Source organism: Gastrolobium bilobum, unplaced genomic scaffold (genome assembly GCF_033153095.1).
Source record: "Gastrolobium bilobum isolate Gb01-03AN ecotype WA unplaced genomic scaffold, APGP_CSIRO_Gbil_v1 utg19015, whole genome shotgun sequence".
NCBI lineage: Eukaryota > Viridiplantae > Streptophyta > Magnoliopsida > Fabales > Fabaceae > Gastrolobium > Gastrolobium bilobum.
In genome coordinates this window covers 56,114-67,899 of record NW_026899690.1, presented here as the reverse complement: position 1 = coordinate 67,899, position 11,786 = coordinate 56,114, and the positions used below count along the sequence as shown (strand labels likewise).

Sequence of the window (11,786 nt, the reverse complement as noted above, 5' to 3'; positions counted from 1 at the left end):
AATTAAAATTACAAAAATACCATGATTTTCAATCCAAAACTACGTCGTATTGAACTTAGTGCAGATAACTTATCTGCAGTGCAAAAAAACGAACTCTTTATATATACACAAAAATATATGGGGTCTATATGAGCACATATAAGAAGAAAGAAGAGAAAAAAAAATATAAATCTCATACAACTTTTTTATATATATATATAAAATAAATTTTATCTACTATAACATAATAACAATACACACATCTAAGAGTTCACATGATTGACATTATCTTTTATATATTTAAATATTAATATATTTATTGTGAAATTTCTTTTAAAAAAAATGTGTATATTTTTAGGATTTTATTAATCTCATATTAAAGGAGATAAGTTATCTCATGTCTAAAGACAAACTTCTAAACTCCATCACCTGAAAAAAGAAAAGATAGTTTTTCCCATATTTTTATAGCCGTCAACTGGTCCATGTACATTAATCATATGACACCTGTGGAGCCATGTTTTTCTCGCTGATGAGAAGCACAAGCTCCATTTTACCATGGGATTTTTGCTTTCTCTCTCTATCACTGACTCTGTTTGGTGATGTCACTGTCTTTTTTGCTGTTAAAAACTCTCCTCCCCAATTTATTCTCACAAAGGACACACTCAGAGAGAGGGAACTAGAGTAGAGAGAAAGAGGTGATAAACAAGGAGCTTCTGTTTGTAGCTTGTAGCTACCAACAAGTTAGAAAACACTCACTTTGCTTTAGCTCAGGTGTGGTTCTCTTTTCTTGCCTCAAAATAATAAATTTTCATTCTCATTGTGTCTTCAGTGATTTGTGAATCTTTTTTTTTTTTTTTTTTTTTTTTTAATTTGTTTTGTTGGAAATTGTTTTTCTATGTTTCTCTGTTTGGTGTTTGTTTATGAGTCTTCTATGTCTCAAATATTTTTCCCAATTTGTTGGGTTTAATGTTTTTATTATTGAATTTCGTTGTTTTTCTTTCTCTGGGCTTGTAAATGTATTTGTACCTTTTCAACTGTAATTTAGAGTTGAATTTTCCTATTTGGGGTCCTTGGAATTTGTATTTTAGGTGCTATATTTATTTAACGATTCAGAATGGCAAAAACTACTTATGGTTTCATTTCATTGGTTTGTTCTCTCTTCTGCTGGTAAAGTTCCATACATGACCCAAACTCCCAAAGCCTTTCTTTTATTTTATTATTTCTTTTGATATTTAAAAATTTGTTTTATTTGATTATTCAGTTGGCTGGTCTATGCAGATTATTTTATTCTGCTCTTAAAGGTTGTTCACATGGAGTCAAAATCTAGCACTGAAAAGGGTCTTTGGTTTTGATTTTTTATACAGAATCTAAAGTTCTCTTCTTTTGGTGCAAACAGATAACTGGTTTGGTTAGCCATGAACAACAGTGTTCCTGATTGGAATTTTGAGAGTGATACCTTGATCACCAATCAAAAGAAGAATACGGGGTGTGTGCAATTTATCTCTATCAAAGCTGAATACTGTTCTTGTCCCAATTAACTTTGCTTAAATTATAATTATCCTTGCGGTCAATATTACAGGTTGGACCAAGAACTTGTAGAACTCCTATGGCAAAATGGCCAGGTAGTATTGCACAGCCAAACACATAGGAAACCAGTTGTGGATTCATTCACTTCAAGACAGGTTCAGAAAAATTTTCAATCAACACTGAAGACTAATGAGCCATTTGCAAACTCGAGTAACTTGATTCAAGATGATGAGACAGTCTCATGGATCCAATACCCTCTTGAGGATCCTTTGGAACAAGAATTCTGTTCAAACCTTTTATCTGAAATGCCACCTTCTGAAGTTGAGTCTTATAAGCAAATCAGGCAATTTGAAGAGGGAAAGTTTTCCAAATTGGAAGCTTCTAGTGCTCCCCACCATGTTCCTGTAAGTTCACAATCACCTAATATGAAACCCTCTGGTGTTCATGAATTCTCAGGAATTCCTATGCCTGCCCCAAGATTCCATGTTTCTGATTCATCTCAGAAAAACAATAACTTGGGTGGATCACACAAGGTCCTAAACTTTTCTCACTTTTCAGCACCCCCCAATGTTTCTTCAGCATCTGCTAATGCACATTTAAGAGACAAAATTACTGGTAATAATATGCCAAAAAGTGAAATTAGAGAGTGCTCAGTGATGACAGTTGGTTCAAGTTATTGTGGTAGCAATCAAATCCCCCAAGACCCAGATGTAAGCCGGGCATCGAGCAATGGGGGTTGGACTACTACTTTAACAGCCGAACCTGAAGCTGTAAGAGATGATGGTCAAAGAACACTTCCTCAGAATGAGAAAGGGAAATCAGATATGCTTGAACCAACTATGACTTCATCTTCTGGTGGCTCTGGCAGTAGTCTTGGAAAAACTTGTTCTCTATCTACAAGAAACCAGGGCCAAAAAAGGAAAGGGATAGATGTAGAAGACTCAGAGGAACAAAGTGAGGTGAAGCCTCCCTCTCTATTTTACCTTCATGATTAAATTCTTATTTCTTTGGCACACTGAGCTATCACTTTATGTGTAATAGGACACAGAACTCAAATCTGCAGTTCGAAACAAGGCATCTCAACGGGCAGGATCGGCCCGAAGGAACCGTGCTGCTGAAGTGCATAATCTGTCAGAAAGGGTGGGGGGTTTTGGCACTTTCTGCTAAACTGAAAGTTTTGTAAACTTTATTCTTACCTGTGACAATATTGTTTTACTGATGCAGAGACGAAGAGATAGGATCAATGAAAAGATGAAGGCATTGCAACAACTCATACCTCACAGTAACAAGGTTTGTTATCATAATGCATGTTGACTATACTGTCATAACATTTTCTTTGTGAGATTTGAAAGTGAAACACTTAACAAAGATAATATGTAATGTGCTTAAAAGAATGAGAGAATCAGAAAATGAAATCTTTTCTGTAAAGAGCTGTGATATTTAGCACAAAACAATTGGACCATATGCACATAAAATAATGTGTGAAACAGTCAAGTGAAAAAGGCAAAATGCAAGTGTGTAGAAACTGATTCTTCACTTTATAAGATTCAATCATAGTGGTTTAAAAACTAAGGGATGTATGTGCAGACAGACAAAGCATCAATGTTAGAAGAAGCAATCGAATACTTGAAATCTCTTCAGTTACAACTTCAGGTACATGTGCCATATATTTTCTTACCTACAACAATTGTCTCACATTGCTAAGAATTGAAATAAACAATTTTGTTCTTGCTGCTAGGTTATGTGGATGGGATCTGGCATGGCACCAGTGATGTTTCCAGGAATTCAGCACTATATGACACAAATGGGTATGGGAATGGCTACACCTTTTCCTCCTATTCACAATCCGATGCAATTGCCAAGAATGCCAGTTGACCAATCCATATCTATGTCTCAGACACCAAACCAGACATCAATGTGCCAAACTCCTATTTTGGGTGCCTTTAATTACCAAAGTCAGATACAAAATCCAGCTCTTTCAGAGCAATATGCTCGTTACATGGGCTATCATCTTATGCAAAATGCCTCTCAGGTAATTGGTTTCTTTCAAAAAGAACTTAATTTTATTTTTTCCCGCATAAAAAAACCCTTATGTCTTCTTGATAAGTTTCTGATAGTTTACCTACTGAAATTATGTTGGTTTCGTAGTGCAGCCAATGAATGCATTCAGATATTGTCCCCAGGCAGTGCAACATAGTCAAACAATGATTCCGCCAAGCAATAGCAGTGGACCCTTGGCTGGAGCAACTAATATTGATGATTCTGTGAGTGGCAAAATGGGTAATCCACTTACTTACTTTTCTTTTCTCCGGCTTACAACAAAGTAAGGTTTCGCCTTTTGCTTGTGGATAAACAGATGCATTTCCCCATGTAGACAACCAATGAACATTTTTCTGGCTAGGATAAGAAACAACTTGCTTCTAATAATCCTTGCTCTAGAATCTATTTAAATTCCTTGTGGTTGATAACATTCTGCACTGGCATATTAAAAGTGAATGATTTACACATGTGATTTTGGCTTCTGCATAGCCTCAAACAATGGTTGGCAGCGAGAATTGTTCTTGTTTTGCTCTGCTATATTCATATTATAAGTCAGATATAGATCATCATTATAAATTTTACATAGCAAAGAACTTCTATTGAGGGTCCAATTTCAGTACTTATTAACACAAATTAGTCAAGACAATTCATTTCATGGCATTCTTCAGTTTTATATTTTATTAATTCCCACCTATTTATATAAGAGTGTTTTTGTTTTTGTTTTTGGAATCCTTTTTCACTTGATTATTCTCATACTATAACTTTCATTGACAGTTTTTACTTGTCATTGTTCACAGGTTAATTAGTTTAGAAGCATGCTTATGAGGACCTCCGGAGTAAATAACAAGATAATTGCAAGATGAAAGAAGCCCTTTATGCTTTCACAGTATGTCTGCCTGCTCAACTATATAATATACCATTAGATTCGTAGACAAATCACTTATATATGAGTTTGTCTGTGATTGTACAAATTGTCCAAACCAAACCATTAGCAACAACAAAAAGGGGTAAAATGAAAATAAAAGAAAAGAATTACTAGATCTAGTCTAAGATGAATACCTCAAGAAAATGATACCTTCCATGTAATGCTATAATAATGTAGAAACTGGTTTTGGTAAAAAATTGTTACCTTAAAAAAAAAGGATAATATGACCATTCTTTCCTTGAAGACTTGCCAAAAGTAATAAAGTTGTTCTTTTCATATCATGCTATTAATCTCTTGGACTCTGATATGTGAAAGGATCCTCCTTATTTTATGTTAAATGGAATATAATATTTGTGTGGATTTTCTTATGCTAGATGCGTGTAAGCACAGTAAAAGCAGGGCAATAATTTGAAGATATGTAAGCCATTAAAAGTTTGAAATGTAATATCTAGTTAATATGAAAGGACTAAAACTAAGGTAGCCTTTATCATGCTACCTTTTAATGGGGATGACTTTTTCAACTAGATTAGGTCATCTTTTTTTCCGTGCATTTCCATTGCTTACAGTATGTCCTAGCCTCCTAGGGTGCTTGCATGACCAAAGTAACCATATTCTACTAAAAAGCAATATGTTTGGTGAGCATGCATCAGTTTGAAAAGGTTACCTGATGCATGATTAATTGCTCCTTTCTTTCTCTCAAATAGAAATCATTTCCTCAACATTTTTCAGCTGTCGTCATATTGTAATTATTACAGGTTGAATGCTGAACTTTATATATATATTTTTTCCTTATCCTAAAAATGTGGCACGAAAATTGAATATGTACCCTCCACTTTGTGTGTGATGCTTTATCTTTAGTCAAGCTGCAAATAAATGTTGTGGGAGTGGTCCCTTCATCTAAATTGAAGGTAGTCAACTAACTGCTAAAATTTGGATACCACTAAATATTTGTTCCAAGTTCTTATCTTGTCATGGGACCTCAAAAATAGACACTTACTCAATCCATGACTTATTGTTGCAACTGTGGTCCCCTCAGAATATGTAACCATTAACAATCAATACCTAAGCAACTAACACTAAAAAACCTTTGGTCATGGTTTTTTAACATATCATAATCCAAACTTTATGGCTCCATTTGCACTAGTTGTGTCCAATGGATTATGTTCCTTATTCATTGCTTCCCTTTTCTACTTTCCAGGTTTTCCACCTTTAACTAAACAGCAGTTACATCCTTGGTTGGAGGGTTTGGCTGGTGGAATCAACCCTGCAAGAGCCAAGTTTTACTCTAAATTTGTATAGTTTGGTGGCAATGAAATTTTTATCTAATTTAGAGTGTGTTGTCTAACTTTGAGAAATTGTAATAGATAGGTCCTTCATTATGGGCCAATTTTGTTCTTAGCTCTTATGCTCCATCAGGTAGAGAATATAGTACTGTTTGTAGATCTGGGAAAGTAACATGATGAGCTAATTTTGTTGCTGAAATAGGCAATGATTCTTTCTGAACTTCTCACGAGAGAATTCATTTTGCTCAATGCTATAAACTTTTAAGTCTGTTTGAGATTTTTTTTTTTAAAGTTAAAAATTACTTTTAAGTTAAAAGCTAGAAAAAAGCTTTACAATTAAAGTTAGAATTTATTTGATGATTATATAAATTTTTTAACTTAAAAGTTATTTATTTAAAAAAAAAACTGTTTATTTAAAAAAAAAAAAATTGATACAACTTAAAAAGAGATTTTAAAAGGAGTTTTTAGCTTCTTCTTATAAAAAAAAAAAAAACTAAAAAATAACTTTTTTGCAATTATGCAAAGGTAAGGCTGTGTATAAGGATTTTTTTCACTTCACATTCGCTAGTCGGATTTAACGGGGAGTGATTTTTTTTTAGCTTCTTTTTTTTTCATTATCACAAAAAAAAAATCCTTTTTATTATAAGAATTTTTGTAAAAATTTGTTTGGCCTAATTTCTACTTACAAAGAGAAGTGAAATTAAAAAAAACAATCTTTTAAACACATACTAACTAAAATCTTGATATTCATTTTTTTTTTTTTTTGGATAGATATTCATATTTTCTGTCTGTTTTCTATTAACTAGAAACAGTTCATGTTGTTTATCAAAAAAGAAAAAGAAAAAAAACAGTTCATGTCAATGAGTTAATTTCTTTCATAAAGAAACAACTAACTTTAATATACAAATCTGTAAGGACGGCTCCATTAAGATCCTTTTATATATATATATATATATATATATATATATATATATATATATATATATATATATATATATATATATATATATATATATGGAAAATGATCCATTTGTAAATTATTTTATAAATTACACTAAGTATGATCGGTCATACACTCTTGATTAGTGTATGACCGGTCAAACATAGTGTAGTTTGTAAGAGTTTATAAACAAAAAATTTGTAAATATAACCCTCGTATATATATATAGAGAGAGAGAGAAAGAGAGACGAATATTATATTTACAAATTTTTTGTTTACAAACTCTTACAAACTACAATATGTTCTTCAGGGGGAGTATATAGTTTAATTTGCAAAAATTTGTAAACGGATCATTCCACACACACACACACACATATATATATATTTGTGTGTGTGTGAGAGAGAGAGAGAGATAAGACCCTTTGACACTGTAATAGCACGTTGTACATCGGTATTGTTAACATTGATTATGATATTAAGTGCAGTTACAATCACAACAATTCATTTATAAAAATGCGAGTAAACTTTTTCCTTTTCATTACGCGAGCATTTAAAACAACAAGAAAGCGTAACGAATAAAAGCTGTGACTGCAACTGAAAACTAATTGCGGAATAATTAAAACAAGTGTCGAAATATCATATTATACTCCTCTCAAGGCACTAAGGGGTTCCCATAAACCCACTTAGTCTAAATCTCACTTTTACAGTTTCTATATATCCGAACATGGTTCGGTATTCTAGATACTACTGAAAATCCGAATGCCGCGCACTTTCCATCTTTTAGTATGTTATTATAGACTTAATTATCTTTCTAACAAGCAATCACACGCTCAATAAAAGTTCCCGTTTGCTCCGGATATCACCGTTTGAAGTTGGACAAGCAAATCTGTCAGCCAACCTCAAACCGGGCTCCAAACATCCCTCACTCTTTGCAAGATTCCGGACAAATCACTCCACCTATTGCTTTAAAATTTTTATACAGTAAACTAGACACCTCAAGCTTCAATTTTACATATCATGCACTTAATTTGACCAAGAAATGAAACGAGAATAATTTTCGCAAAAACATACAGTGACAGCCCCCAAGTGCAGGGGATTTTGGGCAGTCTGTGTTCCACGGCTTCTACAGGGCAGCGTGCTGCTCCAATGGTTCTCAAATTTTCCCTATTGAAATTTTGTGGAGGGAGATATTCTCTCCCAAAGTACACTCAAAATCTGTCATTTTATAGAAATTTCGCCAGTGTCTCCTTTGTTTTTCCAACATATCCCACTTTTAAAAGTGTGTTATCTATCCTCAAATGGTACCTAATAATTATGGGTGGCACTCAAGGACCAGCAATGTCTTGGTGCTCTTACAACCCTTCATAATTTATATCAAATAAATTACTTTACAACTCATCAATTTAATTATCAAATCTTAAACCATTTCAATCACATTAATTCCTTTGCATGCATTCTTTTGGCATAAAACATAAATCATATCCTAGAATAGGCCTATTGCCCTTTCATCATATAGCATGCTTCAATATTACACAAGGTCTCAATATACAATTTACAACGATTCTTTACAACAATTACAATAATCCTTCAAATATACACAATAAGTCCTCGAAATAAATCATGAGCAATAACGACTAAACTTGGACAAAATGTGTAATGGACAAAGGTGAAAATAATAAATCCTAGATCACATGCAATGTTCATGTCCTAAGTCTAGCCTAGGCCCAATGGCCACAAAATGAAAACTAGACTCTATGTCCAAGCTCATCCTACGGGCCTCTTGCCCGCCGCTCCGGTACCACTGGCACTACCTGAAATAAAGTCCCCAAAATGGGATGAGATATACGGATATATCTCAGTAACCCAGAGGTTTAGGTGATTACTCCACCCAATGGCTCACTTTGATGCATATAAATAATATAATACAACATTCAAAATGAGATAAAGCAAGGGATTTAGTGAAGTAGGGAAGCATAGGGAATAAAATACGATAAAGCTGGAATGGTCAATGCCAATACCACGCAACATCCGGCCTATTGGCCTCGGCATATAGCCTACGGGTTCCAATCCAAGGAAGTGTTCCCAGAACATCAACCAAGGCACCTTCCATCCATATACACTCGAGACTTTCCTAGTGTGCTCCTCAATGGATGACACACCATGATCCCAGGTCAACTGGAACTCCCTCATGAAGACCTATCCAGTGGAAGCCCGTAATGTTCGAAGGCAAACTGTCTACTGACCAGAGACACAGTACTTCATATGTACCACTAAACATACAATAATGTATGAACATGTTATACTACATTACCAACATACACCTCCAACCACTACCCTCAAGGGGCATGGTGGAGCACACAGGGGGATTAAACCCCAGTACCAAGGGATTACCTGATTAATCCTTCTTGCTTGATAGCTCCAATTTAATACATCCCCGAGCTTGGTACTTCAAGAAATGCCTACACATAGGCCATTTCCAATACAATTATAATCAACCAAAAGCCTACATATGCTCATTAAATATTCATGCATATAATCATGACCACTTACCAAAATCCCTTTGGTTCAGGACCAAAGGCAACCCACCAAGCTCAAAGCTCCAAATTCACTTCCGTGGGAGGCAACCTACAGTGATCACACAAGGATCATCAACACGGTGCAATTAACCAAAATTACAAAGCACCAAAACACCCCCTCCCACAAGCATAGCTTCGGCCACTAAGGCCAAAATTACCAAACAATTTTCTTAATTTTATTTTAATTTACCATTAGCATTCTAAGGTTACCACAACACCATTTCAAGTCCAATTTTCCATCCAACTCCATCCCAACACCATTTTTCAAATTATCCTCTTTTAGGCCAATTCCTACACTTATGCTTATCCAATGGTTCCATCCCCAAACCTCATGCATCCAAACAACATCCAACTCATTTAAAACCAATACACAACTACACAACATCAATTATACAATTTTTTACACCATCAAACCCTAAATGACATCAATAGGCCAAATTCATCATGTCCCTACACCTAAGGGTATTCAATCTAATTTCACCCTTCCACACACCTTACAATCCTATAATTAACTCAAACAAATACTCCACAACTCAATTACACATTCATACCATCAAGTCATTTCACAAAGTCATGAAATCACAACTCAAAATTGCCTAAGTTATCAACCAAATTCATCAATAATTCTTTCGACACATTTTACGATGCAACTGCACCGCGGTATTTTTACCCGTTAAAAACACTATTCATCAAATTTCTAGAAACTTGCCTAATCACTCAATTTTTCGTTCTGAATCCATTTCAGGGTTAGTTTTCCCATTTGAGACCTCCTACTCAATTTTACTTTCCTAGGGTTACGTGTTTGGTTAATTATCGTTTTACCCTTCCTTTGTATTTTGACCCTAATTTCAGGATTTTCACTAATCCTACCCTTTAATCCATATTTAATATATAAATATATGTTTAAGAAATATGAGGTGTTATATTCACCCCTCCTTTTAGAAATTTTGTCCGCAAAATTAAATCATACATGTCCACTAACTCAGGATACAGCCGGAGAATCTCATCCTCCCGTTCCCAAGTAGCCTCCTCAGGTGTACATCCTTCCCATTGAATCTTTAACATTGAAATATTCTTGTTTCTCATCCTCTTTTCATTGCGGTCAAGGAAGTCAATAGGACCTACAAGAGTCTTTAGGTTCTCCCGAATTTCGATATCGTCTGGTATCACCACATGTGATTCATCCGAAAATAACGCTGCAACTGAGATACATGGAAAATGTCATGTAGATTCGATAATTGTGGAGGTAAGGCAAGCTGATATGCCACTAATCCCACTCTTTTCATAATCTGGTACAGCCCAGTGAACCGAGGACTCAGCTTCCTTACGCCTAATGCACGACCAACACCCGTTACCAGAGATAATCGCACAAATACATGGTCACCTTCTTCAAATTCCAGCGGTCTGTGTCTATTGTCATAATAACTCTTCTGCCAATTCTGTGCCTGTTTAAGTTTTTCTCTGATCATTTTAAACTGCACTGTAGTCTCCTGCACAAAATTCGGACCAAATCTCTCATTGTCACCTACCTCAGTCTAACAAGTAGGAGTACCACATCTCCTTCCATACAATGCCTCATACGGTGCCATGCCCAGACTGGAGTGAAAACTGTTATTATACGAGAATTCCACCAATGACAAGTACATATCACAAGCACTACCCTGCTCTAGTGTACAAGCTCTCAGCATATCCTCAAGTGTCTGTATGGTCCTCTCAGTCTAACCATCAGTCTGCGGGTGATACGCAGTGCTCAGCCTGAGTTGAGTGCCAAAAGTCTGCTGCAAGACTCCCCAAAAACATGAAGTAAACTTCGGGTCCCGATCACTGACAATACTATCTGGTATCCCGTGGAGCCTTACAATCTCATTCACATATAATTTCGCTAATTTCTCCGTAGAGAAATCCACTCGAACTGGCAGAAAATGTGCCGACTTCGTAAGTCTTTCCACTATAACCCAATTTGAATCGTAACCAGCCTGAGTCTAAGGCAACCCAACAAAAAAATCCATAGAGATGCTCTCCCATTTCCACTATGGTATATCCAGTGGCTGAAGTAAACCAGCAGATTTCTGATGTTCTATTTTCACTTTCTGACAAATTAAGCACCTTGACACATAATCTGCCACATCTTTTTTCATCCCAGGCCACCAGAACTTAACTTTTAGATCTTGATACATTTTTGTAGCACCTGGGTGAATAGCATATTGACCCTTTTGGGCCTCAACCATGACTTCCTATGCTAGCTCCTTGGGAACAACAATCATGCCCTGATACAGTAATAACCCCTGTTCATTCACAGATATGCCACTCTGGCCTTTCAAATATTTGATACTGTCGTTCCGTATTTGTGTTTCTTTAATTTTCTCCTGCAACTCATTCTTAATTCTAATCAGCTCAATGTCACAAATCCTACCTCGAAAGAAATCCATTACTCTCATATCCCTAAATTGGTCAATCACTTCATTATCCCACATCATCATATGAGACAAACTAACAGACTTCCTACTCAAGGCATC

The 11,786-nt window shown here is 35.3% G+C and overlaps 1 protein-coding gene across 3 annotated transcripts; it reads left to right on the top strand.

The window, feature by feature from the left end:
- The first annotated feature begins 562 nt into the window (after positions 1 to 562).
- LOC133292591 (transcription factor PIF4-like) lies at positions 563 to 5,981 on the top strand. 3 transcript variants are annotated; one of them, XM_061491018.1, is made up of 10 exons: positions 575 to 750; positions 1,376 to 1,465; positions 1,559 to 2,465; positions 2,548 to 2,646; positions 2,731 to 2,796; positions 3,094 to 3,159; positions 3,245 to 3,538; positions 3,660 to 3,786; positions 4,344 to 4,432; positions 5,670 to 5,981. In XM_061491018.1, exons 2-9 carry the CDS (start codon positions 1,395 to 1,397, stop codon positions 4,346 to 4,348), a joined length of 1,635 nt encoding a protein of 544 aa, XP_061347002.1. In that variant the 5' UTR covers positions 575 to 750; positions 1,376 to 1,394; the 3' UTR covers positions 4,349 to 4,432; positions 5,670 to 5,981. The 3 variants fall into 3 exon arrangements, with proteins under 3 accessions (XP_061347004.1, XP_061347003.1, XP_061347002.1); XM_061491020.1 differs by lacking the exons at positions 4,344 to 4,432; positions 5,670 to 5,981 and having other exon boundaries at positions 563 to 750; positions 3,245 to 3,314; positions 3,404 to 3,538; positions 3,655 to 3,754; XM_061491019.1 differs by lacking the exons at positions 4,344 to 4,432; positions 5,670 to 5,981 and having other exon boundaries at positions 565 to 750; positions 3,245 to 3,314; positions 3,404 to 3,538; positions 3,660 to 3,767.
- Positions 5,982 to 11,786: the final 5,805 nt, after the last annotated feature.